The following is a 21,933-nucleotide window of genomic DNA, read 5'->3' on the forward strand; positions in this document are numbered from 1 at the left end:
GGCCTTGGGGTGATACATTCAAACCAAAGCAACCACATCCTGTGCTTCTATTTATGTGAAGTTCAAGAATGGGCAGACTGCCAGGTACACACCTGTATGGCCAGCGGCTCAGGAGGCTGAGGCAGGAGGATCACAAGTTCAAAGCCAGCCTCAGCAACGGAGAGGCCCTAAGCAACTCAGTGAGACCCTGTCTCTAAATAAAATCCAAAATAGGGCTGGGGAGGTGGCTCAGTGGTTGAGTATCCTGCCCCACAAAAAAGAATGGGCGAACTGAGGTAAGGTAGAAAACAAGTGTGGGGTGGGGGTGCCTGGGAGGGGGCTCTAGGGAGCCTTGGGAGGAGTGAGGGGTGTTCAAAGTCCTGATGGGCAGGGTGGTTGCTGGTGTGTTTAAGGATATAAACATCATTGAGCCGTTTACTTAATATTAGCATAGTTTATATGTTTAATTCAACTTTTTAAAAGTCAGTGCAAGGCAAAAAGTCAAGTCACAAGAAGCTCAGGGTTTGTCTGATGCGATTGAAGCCCTCAAGAATGCAAGTAATTTAGGGGGGAAATAAAATCCAAATGCTCTCTGTTTTAGATTGGGCCAGGTCTGCACACCCAGGGGCTCCTGCAAAGCAGGCACGGGGCTGGGTCACACACAGAACGGGACACACTCTCCATTCTGCCCTCCCAGAGGCTGTGCCCAGGTCTCTTATCCTTGCTTGGAGACTCGGTTTCTGCTTCTTTAAAATGGACATGACATTCAACTTTCCTCTTAGGGCTGCGACCAGGACCAAATGGGTCAGAAAGCACCTGGCACAGGGATGGCATCCAGTGGTGCTCAATAAATGGTGGTCCATACTCAGCCCTGTCTCCCTCCTCCACGCTTCTGTGTGACGCCTTTCCCCACTGCCACCCAAGTTCACGCCAGCATCACCCTGCCCTCGAGGGACTCCCCGGCCACGGAGGGACACAGATGTGCCAGCAGATGGGACGCAGTGTGTGCCCAGGACTGGAAGACGGCATGGGGTGAAGGCAGGCTTCCGGGAAGGAGTGGTACCTGAAGCCAGTCACAAGGGAAAGGGGCATGAGCGAGGTGGGTGTGTGCTGGGAAGCAGGAGGGTGTCCCTTGCAAGGTCAAGGGGGCTGCAGAGAAAGGTAGGCTTGGGTGCTGAGAACTCTGGGCCTACCGTGGGTGGTACAGGCTGCTCTGGCAGGGCCACGGGTAGTGGGCGCCACTGTTTGCAGCAGGGAGATGCTCTCTGATGAAATCCCTGGCTGAGGTGACCAGGACCCGGTCATGAGCAAGGCGGGATCCTCGGGCACACCTGAGTCTGAGCGATTCATGGATATGCCACTCCTCCAGGCCAGGTGGACACGCGTGTACCTCTACAGCCTACCAGCCAGGGTACCCCGGCCTCCGCCTCCTGGTCCCGCCCCTCTCCACCTAGCCCCACTCTCCCACCACACCTCTGCCTGCTGGTCCAGCCCCTCTGGCTCCTAACCACATCCCCATCTCCTGGCCCCACCCCCTGACTCCTGGCCCCACCCCTGTCTCCTAGCCCCGCCCCTCTCTCACCTAGCCTCATCCCCTGACTCTCCATGCCTTTGCCTGCTCACCCAGCCCCTCTGTCTCCTAACCCCATCCCTACCTCCTGGCCCCACCCCCTGACTCCTGGCCCCACCCTTCTGCCTGGTTCCACCCCTCTGACTCCTGCCCCACCCCTCTGCTTTCTGGGTCCACCCCTTTGACTCCTAGCCCTTCTGCCCTGACTCCTGGCCCCATCCCCTACCTCCTAGCCCCACCCTGCTGCCTCCTGGCCCCACCCTGCTACCTCTTAGCCCCATCCATCTGCCACCTGGCCCCACCCCCTCTTTCTCCTTGCCCCACCCCTCTGCATTCTGGGTCCACCCCTCTGATTCCTAGCCCTGCTGCTCTGACTCCTGGCTCCCAGCCCCACCCCTCTGCCTCCCTGCCCACTCTTCTACCTCCCAGCCCCGCCCCTTTGCCACCTGGCCCCACCCCTTTGCCACCTGGCCCCACCCCTCTGTCTCCTGGGCTTGGGAGCCAGTTCTGAGAGGAAATGCTGACCACTGACTCAGCTCATTTGCAAGAGAAGCATCACTTGGGGCCTGCACAGATTCGTGAGCCTCAGGGAGACCTGGCGGAGGGTAGGACAGGTGCCCGTCCACAGGAAGGAACACAGGAGCAGGGCATTCCAGGTCCCTCTCTGAACGTCCCCTCAACCCACTCCTTCAGTCCACACGGGGACTTCAGGGAGCGGATATGAGAAAAGGTGTTCGTTGAGCACCTACTGTGTTCCACTAGTGAAGCAGGCGTGGGATTCTCCCACGGACACAGGAGGAAACAGAGGCCCAGAGGTGAACGCACCCTCCCAAGGCGGCCCAGAGGGCAGAGGGCGGAGTCAGTATACGTCCTCAGACACCGGGAGCTCCTGATTCTTGGAGCCGCCCCAGGGTTCAATGTCGTCCACTCTTAAAGGTGGGAACACGGAGGGTGGGAAAGACGAAGTGACCCGAGGACACACGGTAGGTCGGACCCCAGAAAGCATGGTCTTCAGTCAGGACTGGGGCTGGGATGACAGGATGGGAAGAGCAAGAGGGCCGGGATGGGGGTCAGAACCCCCTGAGTCCCAGTCCTCCTCTGCCATGGAATAGCTGTGTGCCCTTGGCAAGTCAACGGGCCTCTCTGAGCCGGGCTGCTCCTCCTGAAAGAGGGATCTGACCTGATCTCGATCTCCCCTTGCCTCAGAGAGCCCTGGGGAGGATCAGGCTAGAGAAGGCCCCAGCAGAGCCTCTGGCACGAGCCACGGACGCCCTGTCCTTGGGTCAGGAAAACTGCCCTCCACGGTTGACGGCTGAAGAAGACAAGAGGAAAGCTGTGTGCCCGCAGACCGCCCCGCGCCTAGCGGACTGCAAAGGGGGTTCGTTTAAAAGCTGAAATGTGGCCCCCAGCACCGGCGCAGGCCGAGGACCAGGGGACAGTGAACAGAGGGGGCCCCCAAGAGCCGGCCCGCACTATACTGGGGGCTCAGCACCTCGACTCCCCACCCCACCTGTGCTCCCAGCCATGACCACAGCTCCCAGGCCCCAGGCCGCGGGTGCCCAGGAGGTCCCTGGATACAGGAAGAAGGCAGGTGGATTTCAAGTTCCCTGCCAAGACCGCGGCAGAGGAGTGGCACATTGCTAGGAGGTGATGAGTCGGGTCTGCCTGTCCCTTTATTCACTCAGTGAGCATCTATTTTGCCCTTGCTGTCTACCTGGTTGGGGTGAGGCCTGGAGCACTGGGCAGTGAATGGGATGCACAAGACACCCGCTGTCGGGGCACTTAGGGCCGAGGGGATCCAGCCAACAGTGTGACCCAGGAAGAGTGTCACCAGGGAGTGACAGGCGGACAGTAACACAGGGCATCTCCTTAGAGGACCAGAGCCAGAGACAGGGCGCCGTGGCAATAGCCCTACTGGGTCCCAACGGACAAAAGGTGTCAGTGGCTGCACGTGGACACAGGAAGGGAAAGCCCAGGGAGTCGGCTCCGCCATGACGCCCGGCCACTAGAACACTGTTTGTGAAAGGTCCGGTGACACAGGGCATGTCACGAACTACGTCAGATATTCACAAGAAAAACACTAGGAGACAGTCTAGAAACGCCACCGCGAGGTTTTCCCGGGTGACAAAATTTCTGGATTTCCCTCTGGTTTGCGTGACAGTGTGTCTTTGGGGATCCTTGGCCCCGATGGTCCTACAGGGTGTGTGTCATCAATCAACTCTTGGAAGCAGATATTTCATTAAAATATAAAGAGGAGAGAACAGAGATAGAGCCAGTAAGAGAGAAAACATGGCCCACGCCACCAACCAACATGCTGCGAAACAGTGTGCCCAGGAGGGAGGGAACTGGTCCCGGGAGGCCCTGCCCTGCGACGGCTCCAGTGCCACCCATGAGGGTCTGAATGACCTTATTTTTTTTTTATTGGTACCAGGGACTGAAACCAGGGATGCTTAACCACTGAGCCACATCCCAGCCCTCTTTATTTTTTGTTTTGAAACAGGGTCTCACTAAGTTGCTTAAGTCCTCGCTAAGTAGCTGAGGCTGGCCTCTAACTTTTGATCCTCCTGCCTCAGCCTCCCTAATCTCTGGGATTACAGGCACACGCCACCATACCCAGCATACTGTATAATCTTAAGGGTGCCTTTGGTTCAGGGCAAGGCACCATCCCAGGGCTGAGGGCTGTACCTCCTTTAATCTGGGTACAAGGGGGGTTGTTGCAAGCCCCACTTTAGGAATGAGGCAGTTGAGGCCCAGGGAGGTAAGTCTCCTGGTGAAGGCCACCCTGATTAAGTGCTGGTCCCAGATGTGAGCCCGGCTGTCACTACGCTCCACGGTCGTCTGTGAATTCTCAGGGGATGATGGAATCCCGGCTACAGTAGAAACACAAGAGAATCCATCCCAGTTGGCGGGGAGGGGAGGGGAGTGGTCAGAAGGACAAAGGAGGACAATGAATGCAAGGTGTCCAAAACCACCCTAAGATACCATCTCACTCCAGTAAGATTGGCAGCCATTATGAAGTCAAACAACAACAAGTGCTGGAGAGGATGTGGGGAAAAGGGTACACTTGTACATTGCTGGTGGGACTGCAAACTGGTGCGGCCAATCTGGAAAACAGTATGGAGATTCCTGGGAAAGCTGGGAATGGAACCACCATTTGACCCAGCTATTGCCCTTCTTGGACTTTTCCCTGAAGACCTTAAAAGAGCGTACTACAGGGATACTGCTACATCGATGTTCATAGCAGCACAATTCACAATTGCTAGACTGTGGAACCAACCCAGATGCCCTTCAATAGATGAATGGATAAAAAAAAATGTGGCATTTATACACCATGGAGTATTACACAGCACTAAAAAATGACAAAATCATAGAATTTGCAGGGAAATGGATGGCACTAGAGCAGATTATGCTTAGTGAAGCTAGCCAATCCCTAAAAAACAAATACCAAATGTCTTCTTTGATATAATGAGAGCAACTAAGAACAGAGCAGGGAGGAAGAGCAGGAAGAAAAGATTAACATTAAACAGATACATGAGGTGGGATGGAAAGGGAGAGAAAAGGGAAATTGCATGGTAATGGAGGGAGACCCTCATTGTTATACAAAATTACATATAAGAGGTTGTGAGGGGAATGGGAAAATAAACAAGGAGAGATATGAATTACAGTGGATGGGGTAGAGAGAGAAGATGGGAGGGGAGGGAGGGGGGATGGTAGAGGATAGGAAAGGTAGCAGAATACAACAGTTACTAATAGGGCATTATGTAAAAATGTGGATGTGTAACCGACGTGATTCTGCAATCTGTATTTGGGGTAAAATTGGGAGTTCATAACCAACTTGAATCTAATGTATGAAATATGATATGTCAAGAGCTTTATAATGTTTTGAACAACCAATAAAAATAAATAAATAAATAAATAAATAAAATAAAAGCGTTCTATGTGGCCTTTCTCAATTTCTACCACATACACAAATACAAACTAGGGTGATCAATTTGCTCTGCTTTTCTTAAGACCACCCTAGTTTTAAAACTGAACATCCTCTGTCTCAGGAACTCCTCAGTCCTGGGCAATGGAATGGCTAGTCACCATAATGCAAATTTAATTTTGAAATTTGGATTAGTGTTCATTTCAAGGAATACTATTAGTTTAAAAAGGCATCATGACACAGAGAGAAAAAAAAAAAAAAAGAAAAACTTGGTCTAGAAGTCTTGCCCTTGCATTTCCATGCTGAATATTCTGGAAGAAACTGTTTAATATGATAAATAGTTTCCTCATCTGGAAATGGGGTTGTAGCTCAGTGGTGAAGTGCCTGCCTTGCACATGTGAGGCACTGGGTTTGATCTTCAGCACCAGAGAAAAATAAATAAAATAAATAAAGGTATTGTGTCCATCTACAATTTAAAAAAAGTTTCCTCATCTGTATAGCACAAGGATAATTCTAATTCTTCTGAAACATGGTGTTAGGGCTCTCTAAGACAAATGTGAAAGCATTTGGCAAACTATACATCCCAATAAATCTTAGGAAATTTTTATTTGTGCTTGAAGTGAGTGAATAATTTCAGGAGGGAATTCTAATTACTCTCTTATCAATTCTTTATATATCGGAAGCAAAATCTTATGCAAACTCATAAAAATAAGATTGTCCTATGGCTAAACTTCAATTTCAGATAAGCAAAGGTGTTTTCTCAGCATGAAGAAGGTCTCCCTACAATATCTGCTAACCTGATCACCTTGGGGACTCAGGCCTAGTAAGTCCTCTTCTTGGGGGGCATTTGCTGACCCTCAGATTCCCTTAAAGACACAGTCCCTGAACGGCCCAGTCCGGTAACCAGCTGAAGCTTGTCTGGAAGCCCCGCGGAGCTTCAGACTTGGTTCTTGTTCCAGAGAACAGAGGGAGCCTTCTCTTGATACCTGCTGGGCAGCCGGAGAGGACAGAGAAACACCCAGCACTTTCCACAATTCAGCTGGTCTAAAAAACACCCCATAGAAACACACAAGATGGGGGAAGGGAACAGGAAAGTACTTCCAACGCTGTCTGGACACCCTCCCGCCAGGACCGTTCCTTCAGCAGCCTCTGAACAGACAGGCCGGGCTGGGAGGGCTCCCGGGGCCTGGCCTGGGCCCTTTTTCTCTTTGGAAACCACAGGAAAACCAACAGCCCGTGTGGATGGAGTGAGAGGCTGGGCCAGAACTCGTTAGCTACATGCGAAGTCCCGGCAACCAACGGCTGAGCTTCTCCAGTTCTGCCTTCAGGGTCAGAGGTTCCCAGTGGCCCTCAGTCATGCGGGCAGAGGCAGGAGAGAATGAGCCCTGGGCTTTAGAGCTAGAGCCGGTGGCCTCAGCCACTGCAGGAGACTCTCCCTGTGGCCTTCAAAGTGTGGTCCCCAGACCAGCAGCCTTTGGGCCCTCGTGAGCTGAGTGGAGCTTCCCAGTCCTGCCCAGAGCTGCTGAACTGGATGCCTGAGGACCAACCCATCCATGTCCCTGTGTGTGTGTGTGTGTGTGTGTGTGTGTGTGGTGTGCGCCTGCCGCAGCTTTATTAAGGGGAATTTGATACAAGATAAAAGTTCATCTTTAAAACGTTCAGTCTGCTAAACGTGGACACTACAGTCCCCCCACTTTTCTGCATGGAGAACACAGTTCGCTGTCCCCCGTAGATGGCGGCCACCACAGATGGTCCCCTTCCCTACATTCCGTGTCTTTGTCTCCCTACACATACGCGCCAGCGATAAAGTTTAATTTATAAATTAGGCGCAATAAGCACAAGTTCCTAATTTTGATGGAGTTGATTCTTAGGAACGGTGACTTTGGCGTTACATGAATTTGGTCTTGGTTCAACCTAAGGTTATGGATATTTTTCTCCTGTTTTCTTCTAGAAATCTTATGGTTTTAAGTTTTAAATTTAGGTTCATGATCCATTTTTGGTCAATTTAAACACAGAGTTTGAAAAGAATTTTTTTTGTTTTTTGTTTTTTGTTTTTTGCATGGGAATATCCAATTACACCAGGACGACTTATGTGCCAGACACATCCGTTTGGAAGAGGCTTTGGAGAGGAAACCATCTATTCCCCTTCACCTGGTGAACTCCTACTCATCCTTCAAAACCCAGCTCAAATGTCCCCTTGGCTAAGAAGTCTTTTCTGACCGAGGCTGAGTAGCTCCTTCGACCCTCCTCTGGTGTCAGCAGCATCTCATGCTCCCTCTCACATACCCTTATCTCACGAGATTGCCCTAACTTCCACCCCTGTCTCTCTTGCTACAGTGAAAATTCATTTAGCATCTTCTGGGCACTTCTACATGGGTGGGGGAGGTGTGTAGAGGGAGGCGGGACTGAGAACACAATTGTTAAGATGCAAACAAAGGAGTAAAATGTCCAACAAGGGGGACGTTGGATTTTCTTAGGCAATCAAGTATCCCTCCCTCAAGCCCCCCCACGCCCCCCCCAGAGAGCCTTCATCAGGAAACGCCTGGGGGGCTCCTACCCTCCTTCAGCTCCATCAGTACTGGCAGAGTCCCCCAGGGACTAGGGCAGGTCATGCCCGGTGCTAAGCGCTCCTGCGGGTTCGTTCCCTTCTTCCTCGCAGCAACCCATCAGGCAGACTAGTCCCATCATTAATTTACAGAGGACTATACAGACGTTCAGAGAGGTTGCATTCCACGCCCGATGCCACATATCTGGCGTTGGAACCAGGGGTAAGTGCAGCCCACACGGTCCCGGGCCCTATGCTGTCACCCCTGCATACACCACCTCCTGGCTCCAAGTCCCGTCTGTCTCCCCAGTCAGCCCAGACTCCTTGAAGGCCTCCCCCACACTTCAGCCTGATGGAGACCAGTGCCAAAGGATACATGTGGCTCCGGGACCACCCCACACCCCCTTCCAGGCCGCGGACTCACCCCCCCCCAAAAAAAACGACCCCTTACCTTGGACCACACGCCCATGCCAAAGGTGCTGCTTTCTGCTGTCTGGTGCAGGTTCAGCTCGGTCCTGGAAGCAGAGAGGGCAGATCTGGGGGGTGTGGCCATAGGCGGAGGGCGTGGCCATAGGCGGAGGGCGTGGCCATAGGCGGAGGGCGTGGCCATAGGCGGAGGGCGTGGCCACCGCAGGTAGGGCCCAGGGGCTCCTGTAAGCCCAGGTCCCACCAAGTTGCCCGGGGCATCCCCTGGCCCTGAGGATTCCTCACTGACTACCCTTCCTTGACCCTCCGAAGAGCCAGGGAACCGGGCAGAGAGGGCCATGGAGCCGTTCTGGGGGTCAGCAGGGCGGCCTCCCCCACACAGGACGTTAGCCAGGCCACAGGCACAGGCCTCAGCCACGCCCACCCTCCCAGCCGCTCAGACTGGTTCCCGCCCCCACCCTGTTCTCTGCAGACCCTGCACCCTCTCCTGTGCTCCTGCCTGGAGCAACCTTGTCAGACAGGCTTCCAGCCCAGTCCTGCCTCCCACCCGACAGACAGGCCTTTCTCTTCCAGCCTCACTTTTCCTCATCTGTATGATGGGCGCCGTGCCCTTGACTCAGGATTAAAGGACACATCTCCAGGGCCCTGCTCCACGGATCCCTCACACCCTCCCCCATTCCATGGAAACTCAATTTGACAAATAATTAAGGATCCACCTCAACGGTTTCAGCTCCTCTGCTGGGCACGGGGGAGGCCGAAGGAGTAAGCAGACCCCGACCCCAACACCCCAGTCAATTCTGTGAGAAGGGGAGCCCTGTACCCCTCGGCAATGGCAGGTGAGGAACCAGAGCACATCACAGACCCAGAAAGGAATGGAGTGAAAGGGAGGAGCGGGAACCAGGCAGCGCTCTTGTAAAGGAGACGTGGAGAAGGGTTTTGAAGGATGGGTAGGAGCCTCCCACAGGTGAGGTCTGTGGACGGGGGAGCTGCTCTGCGTCCTTTGGAAGTTCCACGTGGAGGCCAGCCACCTTGGGAGCGGAGAGGGAGACCGCCTGGGAGCTCTCTGGGGAGCATGACCGCCTCAGGGGGCTCACTTGCTCCAGTTTTCTCCACTCTTATGGGGTCCCTGGGGCTCCTCAGAGGCGGCTGTGACCTGTTTCTCAAGGATGTCAAACTCACCAGGCACAGTGGTGCCCGCCTGTCATCCCAGCAGCTCGGGAGGCTGAGGCAGGAGGACGGCGAGTTCAAAACCAGCCTCAGCAACTTAGTGAGGCTCTAAGCAACACAGTGAGGTCTTTTCTCTAAATCAAATGTTTTTTAAAAGGCTGGGGATGGGGCTCAGTGGTTAAGCGCCCCTGGGTTCAATCCACAGGGCAAAAAAAGGTGCCAAACTCCTCTAAGTCAAACCCACCAGCACCCAGAGACCCTGGGACCGGGCCGGGCTGGCGCAGAGGGCAGCCACTGCAGCAGACATGGCCCAGCCGTCCTTCTGCGCTCCCTGGGTGCCCCCAGCCGTCCGTCCCCTCTCCAGCCCACCCAGGGGCTCAGGAGAGACCCAGAGCGGGGCCCCAGGGCTGGAAGAGGGGAGCCGTGCATGTATTTCAGGGCTACAAGAGATGCGGAAATGGAAAGCCACACAGTGCAGCCTCTCCTGAGGCCGCGGGCTGGAATGGGGGACTGGAAACTCCCTGTCAGAATCACCTCTTCACCCTGCCCTGGTACGTCCTTCCTAGGCACCACACACCGCTGCCTGAACACGTGATATTGTTTAATTACCCACACCATAATAAGTGCCCATTCTACAGAAGAAGAAACTGAGGTTCAGGGAGGCCCACCTGGGGCAAAGCCAGGAGCAAACACCCATCCTTTGACACCAAAGCCAGCCCTTTCCAGCACATACCTGGTCAGGGCCGGAAGGGGTGTAGGCCAGTAAAAATCCTCCCCAAATCCCAGCAAGCACAAAGCTCTCACTGTGTTCACTCTTTGGCCCTCACAATAGCATCCTGAGGTAGCCATAGTCACAGTCTTTTTACAGATGAGGAAAGCAGGGCTCAGAGAGGTTCATTACTTGTTGAAGGTCACACAGCCAGCAAGTGGGGGAGCCAAGATACAAATCCACGAAGCCTGGCCCAAAGCCTGTGGTCTTAGCTACGATGCTGTGTCGCCCTATGCCAAGTTCTTCTGTGTGTCCTTTAGGCTTTCCAGAAGTTTCCTTACTGCTCAGGTACCCTGTTCTGGAATCCACAAGTTATTTCTCTCATCTGCCCACTCTCTGCAGGACACGGTTTCCCCTCTGGCCTCAGCTAGAGGCTCAGGAAAGACTGAGCTTGTCCTCCAAGGGAGGACAGAGGGGCACAAGGCCCTTCTGCTAATGTACCTGGGGAAAGACCCCGGGGGGTTCCACTAGAACCTTCCTGATCTGTCTGCCAGATGAGGAAACCGAGACCCAGAGAGAGAGAGAGACCACATGCCTGAGGAAGCCCTAGAGAGCCAGGAGGGAGAGGGGATCCCTGGGCCCCCTCCTCCAGGAAGCCCTGCAGACAAGGCCAGGCCGACTCCTGCTCCCTGCCCTGCCAGCTCGCCCTCTGTCCCAAGGCGCCCCATCTGGGCACCTGGCCATGTGCACCCAAGGCAGCCACAAAGGTCACGACTTCTGGAAGACATGGGGGTCTCTTCCCCCACTGTCAGGCCCTGTACCCACTTGTCACCGTCCCAGCTGACAGCCCTGCCCCTCCAGCTCTGAATAAGAATCCTATAAGGTCTCTTCAAGACATCTTTTCCACTTTACAGAGGAAGAAACTGAGGTTCAGAGTGGATGGGCTATGAGCAAGATCCCAGCCCACGAGCACCGTGTCCCTGGGGGACTGAAGTCAGAGGCCCTTCTTCACACCTGGGGTCGTGGCCTCTCAGCTCCAGGCAGAAGCTAGACTGGGCTCTGGGGACAGCGGTCCCTTGTCCCACCCACCCCGGGCACTCACCTGAGATCCAGGTCCAGCCCAGCCAGCATCTGGGAGAAGACCTTGAAGTTGCCCTCCCCTTCCGGCTGCCGAGCCACTCGGCTCTTCTCCAAAAGCATCGTCTGTGGGGCAAAGATGGGCCCCTGTCACTGTGGGGCCCGTCTGCCCACTGCCACCCGCCCACCCCTGAGGCCACATCTCCTGGTCCAAGTGTCTCGGGTTCAGAGTTCTCTGGGAAGGGCACCCCACACACAGCGGCTACAGTGAGCCTCAGGGAAGTTCCCCAGCAGGGCCACCTCGGACACCGTCTCAGGGACAGGAGCCTCTATAGCCCCAGCCATGGTGCCCATGGTGGGGGCCAGGCAGGGCCGGGGACAGCGATGTCCCTTCCATCAGGCACCCAGGAGACTCCCTGTCCCGGCTGTGATCCTATTTCCTATTCAAACAGCATGTCTGAGGGGGGCAGGGAGGGGGGCGGGTGATTTTGGATATGGGGACAAACAGGCCATGTGTTGTCACCCACCGGTGGCCCAGCGCAGCTGCGCGGCTTCAGCTTCTGGTTTTAAGCCCCTGGCTAAGAAGCGCCTGGCCATGCACTTGGTCCTGGAGATTTCCCCCTGTGATGGTCCCCAGAGCAGATGGCCAGGCGCTGGAGGGAACACTTGGGGCACCCAGCAAGAGGGGCGCAGTTGACCGTGACCACTGAGGTCCCAGCTGGAGGGTGGAGTCATTAGAGTGGAGCTGGGGACACAGCAGCCTCGGTGCACCCCGAGGCTCACCTGGAGCTGAGCGGCTGTGATGCGGCCCATGGCGTTGAAGTCCAGTGACATCACCATGCTAAATCGGGTGGCGCTGCGGCTGTGGCCCGTGGACACAGAGCCAAAGGCCCTGAGGACGGTAAAGGCCGCTCGGATCTTCTCCACTGTGGGGTGCAGGGCAGGCTGTCAATCACGCCTCCCCCAGGACGGCCCTCCCTTGCTGGCCCCTCCCCGCGGCTCCCCGCCTCCCCCCCCCTTCAGCTCTAGACCACACCTCCCGCTGAGCGCCCGCCTGCAAGGCCCCAGGCTGAGAGCAGGAGCAGGGTGCAGGGCAAGGCCCAGTCCACCAGGGGGAGCTGACTGCCGGGACTACTCCCCAATGGCGGCTGCCCCAGGGCCTCCTGGATCCAGGACGGGGCAAAACGCTAACTTTCCCCCACCTGAATGCAGAACCCAAGGCCCAGCAGCAGGCCTGAAAGTCCTGAGTACCCGTGGTGCATCCCTCACTCCGCTAGGCACCTAGATACAGCCCATCCTGACTCCCACCTTCAAAGGCACACACACTCCCAGCAGAGCTACACCGAGGGAGGGCAGGGACTGTGCCTCTGCCGCATCCCCTGCTCCTAACAGGGGCCAGGTGGAGAGAAGAGACCCAGGACAGCACTGGAATATCCCTGGGGGAGGGAGCAGGGCACAGTGGCCAAGAGAGCTCGGAGGTGGGCTCTGCCTTGGCTGGTCACCTGACTGAGAGAAGTAAGGAGCCCTCTGTCCCGAGCCTCGGGTGGCCTGCTGGCAACCTGAGGGTAGTGACATACCCACCTCACGCAGTTGTCATGAGGACTGGATGATTTAATAATGCAAAGCACTTAAAAGGTTCCCGAAGGGGTGATGTTGTTATCATATATAGAAAAGCAGTTTATTATGAGCATCACACATAATATAATATTCTTAGTTAATATCACACTATAGAAAAGCAGGGTCGTGTGTGCTCAGTGGGGAGGACAGAAACCACCCTCAATGGGGGCAGAAACTGATTCCTGAAAGTGGCAAAAAAAAATCTCTTTTTTTTTTGGTCCTGGGGATTGAACCCAGGGGCACTGACCACTGAGCCCCACCCCAGCCCTATTTTGTGTTTTATTTAGAGACAGGGTCTCCCTGAGCTGCTCAGGGCCTCATTAAGTTGCTGAGGCTGGCTTTGAACTCGCAATCCTCCTGCCTCAGCCTCCCCAGCTGCTGGGATGACAGGCGTGTGCCACCGTGCCTGGCTCCCAGAAAAAAAAATTGGTCTTTTTATTACAGAGCACAGATAGACGCCCCCACACATGGGTATATAGTTCCCCTGTGGTACTAAATGTCCACTGTAGGGTAGACAACAGAGGGGAAGTGTCCAAAGCTCCTGGGGGACAACAAGGAAAGCCTGAGATCCTGGCCCGGAGGTTGGGATCAGGAGCCAGGCTGCCTGGTTTTGCATTCAGCTCCAGGACAGATGGGCTGTGTGGCTTCGGGCAAGATACTTGACTTCTCTGACTCTCAAGGCTTTCACCTATAAAATTCAAACAGTCACATCTACTATATGGCCTACCACAGGCCTGTTTTAAATAATAAATAAGTTCGTTTTCATGGAATAAGGCCTGGCACGCACGTCCCTGGCAAACATGCACTCATCATTAAATTGTAGTTATGATGATCATTAATTGGCACTCTATCTTTAAGGCTCAGCTCAAATCTCACTGCCTCCAGGACCTTCTTTGTGCCCCTCCTGTGTGCTTCAGAGGCCTGACCAGCTCTGCCAGCCCTTTTGCTGGACATTCGCCCGTGTCCATAGGCACAGGTGCATTTCCCCTCAGCTCTCAGCTCTGCCTTCCTGTCTCCACTCAGGGGGCGCTCTGTGCGGTTCAGCAGGTCGTACACTGCACCACAGCACGGCATCTGAGGCCCACACGGTTCACATCATGCTATCACAGATTCGTGGACTTATTAGGACGGCTTCCCAGCAGATGGCAGTCCAGTGTCTGGTTCTAACAATGCCCACTGTTGACTGCTGTTCTGCAAATGGCCATCGATATCTTGAGGAAGAAATATCTTTATCTAAGCCACACAACGGTGTCCAACAGTCCGGAGGGGGCCCTCAGGAGCAAGCGCATCTAGTCAGATGGCTATGAGGAGGGGAGCCCCGCACACTCCCGCTCCGACCCTCCCTGTCTCCACCTCCACCATGTCGCCTGGAGCCCGCCGTACCTGACACCCTGCCGTCCACACTGCCTGCCATTGCCACCAGGTGCTCCAGGACCTGCTTGCAGCAGGTGGTCTTCCCCGCGCCACTCCGGCCCAGGGCCACGATGCTGTGGTCCCTCCGCTGGCTCAGCAGCTCCCAGTAGGCCCGCTGGGCCAGGGAGCAGACGTGGGCAGGCAAGCCGTCCCGGCGGCCCCTGGGCACCTGCAGAGATGTGTGTCCACAGAAGTCACATCGCTGGTCACAGTGACCACCTGGACAAAGCCACAAGACCCGGGAACAGCCCAGATGTCCTTCAACCAGTAAGCCAAGGTGAGCAGCCACCGAGCTGTGCCCTGCAGGTCCCCGGTGAGGGCACCGGGCCAGCTGGTCACGCCACACACAAACAAGGGGACCCTCAGAGAGCACAAGGACTCCATGGCAGGTGTGTGGAGGAGACCCGGGGCCGGGACCTGCCAACGTTAGAGCTGTCCTAGGACGTGATGGGCCAGCCCGGCCGGGACTTTTTGGAAAACGTGAAAGTCTTGGAGGAAAATGAAATCCGCAGCTGCCGGGGTGGGACTCGGGGTGGGCTGCACCCCAGAGGGGCCCCCAGGTCTTTCGAGTGACAGGGACCGTCCTGGAGTTGGCTGCAGAGGGCTCCGAGGCTGTGTCCAAAGCCCCCTGACCACAGGCCGAGGCGGGGGACCCCCTGAGAGCTACGTGAACCTGACCTTGGTAACCAGCCCTCCCGCCCCGCGGAGCTGCGGCTGCTGGAGGGGAAGAGGAAGAGACAGAGCCATCCCACGGGCACAGCCTGCGCAGGGTCACCAAGGACGCAGGGGAGGTGGGGACACGGAGCCCTGGCCCTGGAGGCCAGGGGACATGGAGGACAATGTCCAAGACCCGAGACACCAAGTCGTGACCACGGCAAGATCCCGCCCCATGCCTTGGTGGGACCAGGGGACAAACCCCAGGAGGGACACGACCCACCCTGCTGGACACAGCCTGGGGCTCAGGCAGAAGGTCACAGGGTCCGAGCCCTCGGGCCAGCCCTGCTCTGGAGTTCCAGGGACAAGGCAGCCCACTCGTGGGATGCTGGGACCCTGGTCTTGGGGGAGGGGGATTCCGCAGATTCGACCCTCAGTGGCCCCATGGTGTGTCTATGCATGGGGACCCCGCCACACGGGCACAGGCATTGAAGGGGCGGAGGCCCGTGCACAGAGCCATGCCCAACGGTGCCCTGGTCCCACGCATGCTGACGCCCACAGGGACTCCATTCCTCTCGGCCCCCAGCTCCTGGGGACCAGGACTCCCGCAGCTGCACCCCCAGAGTCACCCAGCCCATCCTTCGGGAGCCCCAGGAAGCCCCAGCATCACTGCAGGTCTGTGCTGCCACCTGGTGGCCATTTGGAGAATCAGAGCTGGACCCAGCCCAGGAGAGTGGGGGGCTGTGGTGTGGCTGCAGAGGCCAGGAGACTTGAGGGAAGGAGGTGGGAAGCCCCGGGAAGGAGTCTGGGGGACCATGACACCCAAATGCCACCATCAGGGGATACCCCAGGGCCTGTCCTCTTAGGCACTTTTGTGCAAGCTCTGATGCCCCAAATCCAGGACAGCTATGTGGACCTAGCCCTCTGTCCAGACTATAAAACTGCCCCCTCCCGGGGGTGGCCAAGTTGCTGGAGGGGTTGCTCAAGGATTCAGAGATCCCAGAGACCTGGGATGCATTAACAGAGGCACAAGCATTTGCAGCAGGGAGGGGACAGGCACCTGCCAAGCTTAGCCCACTCGGCTCCTGAGGCCCTCCCAGGCCCCTGCCCATAGACACCCACACCCAGAGAGGCCTGGGAGTCATTGGAGGGCACAGGTGAGTCACCCTGGAAAAGAAGGTCTTGGGAAGGGTGCAGGGCCACTGTCTCCTCTGTGTGGACCTGGCCTCAAGCAGGGATCAGGAATGGGTTTGTCACAAGGGGATCCAGAGGGCAAGATGTGGCTTTACACCCCAGTTGACATATGGGGAAACTGAGGCCAGAGAAGCATCGTGGTCTTTCCCAGGCCCCAGGTGTTCCAGGGGCCCATGCCTGCCCCAAGGTCTCAGAACAGTGCACTGAGGGAGCCTTGGCCTTCTGTCCCCTTCTCTCCACTTTGTCCCTTTCCACGTCTCCACCACAGCCCAGGGGACCCCTTCACCTCTGTCCCTCTGTCCCACTAAGAATCTCCAGGACCCACAACAACTCAGGTGGGAACTAGTGAGGGGGATGCCACTGTGGTTCCAGGTCCCCCCACAAGGTGGCGCATAGAGCTCTCCTGTGCCTTTGGTTCAATTGGCCAGATCCAGGCCTGATGGATCAGGGTGGACTGAGGCTGCTCTTTCTGTATCTCGGCCCAGTGCGGTGGCACCGAGGGGCGAGCCTGAGGCCTAGGTCTTATCCAGGCTCCTCTGCAGGTTCAACCTGAGGGTCAGCGGCCTGCTCCCCTCTGACCACCAGCTTCTCATCTGTAAAACGGGCTGGGAACGCCTGCCTTCCGGGGGCAGGTGGGAATTGACAGGCCATGCCCCAGTCTGGCCAGCTTGACATCATCCCTAGTGCCCCTGGGGCTCCCCCAGTGACTCGCCTCTCTCCACCAGGAGCAGGGGACCATGCCCCAGTACTGTCTTTGGCAGGAATGAAGGGTCTCCTGGGGCCCTGGTCCTGCTCTCCCCTCAGCTGCAGAGGGTCCTCCCCTCCTCCCGCACCTGGTCCCCTGCCCCTCCCCGTCCCCACTCACCTTGGCTTCAGGGGGCGCCAAGGGACCCTGCGGCTGAAGGACGATCAGATCAGGCCCAGAGCAGGTGTGTGGCAGCTGGGCCCGGTAGCGGTGCAGAAGGGTGTTCAGGACACTGGACTCGTTGACGCTGATGAGAGAGGCCAGGTCCTCGGCCTGGTCCAGCTCGGGGGGGTTGGCCTGCAAGCCGGCACACAGGGCTGGTCTCCTGGGCCTCCGGGGACCCGGCTACAGCAGCACCAACACACACACACACATACACACACATACACACACACGGTGGTCCTGTCCTTGGGAGCCACATGCCAAGGCCCGACCAGAACTCAGGACACAAGGACAATGGAGAGACAGTGGCACAACAGGGCCACCCCTTCTATAGGACACACAGACTGGTACAAGAGGGGCAGCCCCCCTCCCGGTCTGTCCTTCCCACACTCTGCTCTGGGAGAGCAGATGCTCCCCGAGACCCCGCAAAGCTCAGAGCACTTCGGTGTCCAGAGCGGCTACTGCTCATTCCTCCTTTTCTAGATCTTACTGGACACCTCTGGGTGTGCTCTGTGGTGCCCAGGGAAGGAGGTCCATAGCCAAACATCTCCTTTACCTGATAGGCCATGGTTCCTTGTTCCCTTGCAGATACACCCACACCCCTAGAAGAAAGACTGATGCCCAATGTATATAGGCTAAGGAACCTATACTACAGCTCAAATTTAACTGAGTTCCCTGGCAGCCAGAGTGCAAAAGGAAAGAGGCTCTGCAGCATGGCTTGCCACGTCCATAAAATGAAAAGCAACCTGTTTCTTGGGTCAGTCAGAACTCTCAGTGCCAAGGCCTGACAGAGGTGCTTCTTGATGTGTTCTCACAAAGGGGACGCCAGGGGACAGAGTCAGTCACCCCATGCGCTTTAGTCCCAGCAGCAGAGCACTGCATTCAATAGGGGCCAACCTACAGCTCCCCCAGGGACTCAAACCAAAGTGGCATCTACAAGGACATCTGCTGCAGGGACGGGGACGAGGGTGCAGAGCAGGCCGGGAGGGGCGGGAGACTCACCCTGTGCACGTGCTCCTCATCCACCTCCGTGATGGTTTGGTCAGTGTCCAGGCAAAGTCGTACCCTTCCCGCGGGCAGGTCGGCTGTCCCCTCGTCTGGCTTTAGTACCGTGGCTGGTGGAGAGCCCAGAGGGAGGACAGGAGGGACAGGAAGGGGAGGACACGAGGGGGAGGGAGGGGAGGAGAGCATGTTTGAGCCAGGCCAGCTGCAGCGGGGCTCAGGCCAGGCCAGGAAGGGCGACCTGCTCACCCCTTGGGGTCTGTCCGCATGGAGGGCACTGAACTGTGACCCCAAGCCCTCTAAAGACAGGGGCTGAGGCTGACTTGCAGCAGTGCCAGGAACAGAGCAGGCACCCTGAGGGTTGGGTGAACTGGACATCTCACCCCTAGACCTGGGATGGCAGAGACTGGCACTTCCCCTTGGGGTACCCTGGCAGACATTGCTAATCAATCACTGTCCCCCGCCTGTCCTGACGGCAACTCGGAACCACTTCTTAGTAGAGCACAATCATGGGCCGCAGCTCATCTCTGCCAGCTGCTCCTAGACCCTCGGTTCCTGTGGGACACCGTAGGAACCAGCCCGATTTGTGGCATTAAACCCATTAATTAATTATCAAGGCTCAGATGTCTTTGATAACAGTACTCAGCAGGCCAGCTCCCCAGGGTGAGGTGACCATTGGCTATTCCCACTGCCTCAAAGGCCATGTGTGCCCTTGCCAGTCTCTGCTGCACCCTAAGCATAACCAGGGCCTCCACGATGACAACCACCAGCAGCAAAGGGCACAAGAAGAGAGAACTAGAGCCCGCCTCCCTCCCGTGGCACCGACACCCCTCATTACCAAGAGTAAATCCGTCCTTCTGAACCAGCCAGACTTTCTCTGCCTGGTACCATCTGTCCTCAGGAGCCTGGGAGCAAAAGATCACACCGGTTAAACTGACAAAGTGACAGTAGTCCTGCCTCGGAAGCTGGGACACCCGTCGGGCAGTTGCCCACAGTGTGGTCTGAGACCAGCGAGGAAATCAGAATCACAATGCAGACTCCAGGGCCCTGGCCTTTTGAACAACGGGAACCCCCAAGACGCCCAAGAATCTGCATCTCAACCAAGATGCTATTTTGGCCACCTAAGCTGTCAGACCTGCTGGGTGACAGGTGAGTAAACCGAGCCCCGCCCCCAACGGAGGGAGATTTGCAGGTTGAGAACCTTCTCTCCCAGCGCAGAATTCCAGCCCGGGAACCTCAAGACCCTTGCCAGCCAAAAAATGCCACCCCCTCCTCTGGGTGCCCCAGGACTCCCCCCCCAGTTCCCCATCCTGTCCCCTGTCCACCTCCATGGTCACCAGGGCAGCTCCTTCCCGCCACCTCCCACGCCGGTGCGCCCCAGCACCTGGTCTGAGTCTCCGCTCTGGCCTCCTCTGCTGTCCTCCTGCAGGGCTGTCCCCTCCTCGGGCTGCGTCTGCCCGACCCCCGGGGTCTCCGCAGGCCTTGGGCTTCTGTCCAGCTGCGGCAGCCCGGGCCCGTCCCCGTCCTGGGCTCTGGCGCAGGGCTCCTGCGCTCTGCCTTGCGGCGCGTCCTCCTGTCCGGCTGCCGCCAGCGACGGCCCCTCTGTAGCCACCTCCTCTGGGGCTCCGGCCGCCCCCCGGGCCTCCTCTGGCCTGGCACAGGGCTCACCTGTCCGCCCAGGTGCGCCTGCCGCCTCCGGCTCCCCGGGAGCGCCCCCTGGCGGCGGCAGGCTGCCCTGCGCTGTGCCTCCTGCCGGCTCCTCGCTGCCGGCCCCGAGCTCACCTCCTTTGTCCTTCTTGCTCTGGGGACCACCCCACTTACTCTTTCTGCCCAGGGAACCGCCCCATTTCCTCACTTGGACTCGAGGCCCAGAGGGCTTCTCTTCAGTCCCCACGTCCTTGGGCAGACCCCCCTTCTCGGTCTTGCGTGGGGGATCCCCTCCCTCCTTCTCCTCCGCCCCTGGCTGCCCCCCATCACCTGCCCCTTGGGTTTGGGGCCTGGTCCTCTGCTCCTCTTTGCCCTGGGGCTCACCCCCTTTCAGCCCTTTGGTCTGGGGTCCCCTGCCCCCCTTCTCGCCTTCTGATCCTTGGCCTGGGTCCCCAAGACCCCCAGTCCGGGTCTTCTCAGGCTTCGAAGCCAAGTTCTCAGTGGAGACCTGGGACCCAGAGGGACTCCCTGGGGTCTCCCCTTGCTTTTCGCCCCCAGGGTCTGTGACTGCGGGTGGTGTCTTGCAAGTGGGGGGATCACGGGGCTGGGTCCTCTGCTCTGGCTGGGGTGCTCCCGGGTCCAGCCTGGCCACCATCAGCAGCACATCGCCCCCCAGCACACCCCTCCTGAAGGGCAGGCTCTTCTTGGCTGGAGTCGCCGTGGGGCCTGACTCCTGGGGCTTCTCGCCATTGATGCTGGTCATCAGTGCAGGGGCAGTGCTGCCGGCCCCCTGGCTCCCCTTGCCCGGAATGCTTGTGCCCTGGGGAGGGGCAGACTGGCTGTCCTGGGGAATCTGTTGGCTTCCAGATTTTGTGCCCCTGTTGGTCTTGCTGTTTGGTGGACTGGTGGAAACTTCTGGGATCTAGGAAGAGACCACCACCATGCTTAGCTGCTCACTGACCCTCTCTGGGTGCTTCCCGACTCCCACCCTCCCCAAAGTTTGTCTGTTCTTTACACGTTCATTCACCCACTCATCCACTCTGAGCTTCTCATGCACCTCCAAGGCCCAACGGGCACCATGACGGGCAGTGAGGCTTGGCCCACAGCCTCAAGGCCAAGAGGCAGAGTGGGAGGAGAGAGGATCCCAACAGAACCAAGTTCAACCCCAGACTCTGCCTCTCCCTAGCTGTGAAGCCTTGGGTAAATTGCTTCCCCTCTCTGAACTTGTTGACTTATCAACAAACTGAGGATCTTAAAGGCCTGCCTTGCAGGGCGGGTGGGACAATTTGTGATAACACACAGAAAATGAGCCAAGCGCATAGTATGTCTTCAGTAACTATAGCAGGCGCCTCTGCTGCTATTGTTATTGGTATTGTTATTTATGCCTTGATTCTTCCTGCTGGGCCAGAGGGGATCAGGGAAAGGACTCGGGTCCTGTCATTAAGGCTCTCTTCTCATTCCTGGCTCCAATATTCTCCTGCTGGGTTGCTGGGAGCCATTAGCCAAGTAGGTATGACAATTTCCTTGCCAGCGTACCCCATGTTGCTGACATGTTGCAGTGACATTGAATGTAGGTGACCTTGCTCAAGGACCAAGGCAGATTAGGGTGTTCCCGGTTTTAAGATAATCATGTTTAGGGCGTTCCCAGTTTAGGTTCCAGGTTTAAGGTTTAAGATTATTCCTGCTGGGAATAGGGTGTATCCTGCTGCCTGAGTTCCCCTTGAGTTCTCACGGGATTCAGACAATATATTTTGGAGATAGAAGCCCAGTGGAGGTGGATTTGGGCAGAGAACGTGGATTTGGGCAGAGAACGTGGATTTCCCCAGAACGTGATTGTAGACGGCTGGTGTGAGTTCGGGAATAAAGAGTTGCTGTTTGAATCTACAAGCTGTGTGGTGGCTCGTGATTTTGTGCCCAGCCAGACTGCGGCATTTGTGCCCAGCCAGACTGTGGCACTGGGTGACCATAGATGGTACCATGGGTTCTCACTGAGCCCTGCCTCTGCACACGGAGACCTGGGGGCTGCTCCCCCCTGTGTCTATAACTCAGTCTTACAGATGCCTGAGCCTGGGCACCGGGGCTCTCACCCTCCCCTGACATG

At 56.9% G+C, this 21,933-nt stretch overlaps 1 protein-coding gene across 10 annotated transcripts in view; it reads right to left on the reverse strand.

The window, feature by feature from the left end:
- LOC124081144 (beta-adrenergic receptor kinase 2) overlaps nt 1-21,933 on the reverse strand; it is a 346,261-nt gene that overhangs the window by 178,805 nt on the left and 145,523 nt on the right. For all 10 annotated transcript variants that reach the window (XM_046427320.1, XM_046427319.1, XM_046427318.1 and 7 more), the window contains 8 exons: nt 19,570-20,754; nt 19,024-19,090; nt 18,186-18,298; nt 17,142-17,318; nt 14,399-14,597; nt 12,182-12,324; nt 11,424-11,524; nt 8,471-8,534 (listed from right to left, as the gene is read on the reverse strand). In XM_046427320.1, coding sequence (XP_046283276.1) covers nt 8,471-8,534; nt 11,424-11,524; nt 12,182-12,324; nt 14,399-14,597; nt 17,142-17,318; nt 18,186-18,298; nt 19,024-19,090; nt 19,570-20,754 — 2,049 coding nt within the window. The remainder of the gene's footprint in view (nt 1-8,470; nt 8,535-11,423; nt 11,525-12,181; nt 12,325-14,398; nt 14,598-17,141; nt 17,319-18,185; nt 18,299-19,023; nt 19,091-19,569; nt 20,755-21,933) is intronic.

The sequence above is a fragment of the Marmota monax genome, unplaced genomic scaffold (genome assembly GCF_021218885.2).
Source record: "Marmota monax isolate L192 unplaced genomic scaffold, Marmota_monax_Labrador192_F-V1.1 WCK01_AAM20220418_F8-fsc00177, whole genome shotgun sequence".
NCBI classification, from domain to species: domain Eukaryota; kingdom Metazoa; phylum Chordata; class Mammalia; order Rodentia; family Sciuridae; genus Marmota; species Marmota monax.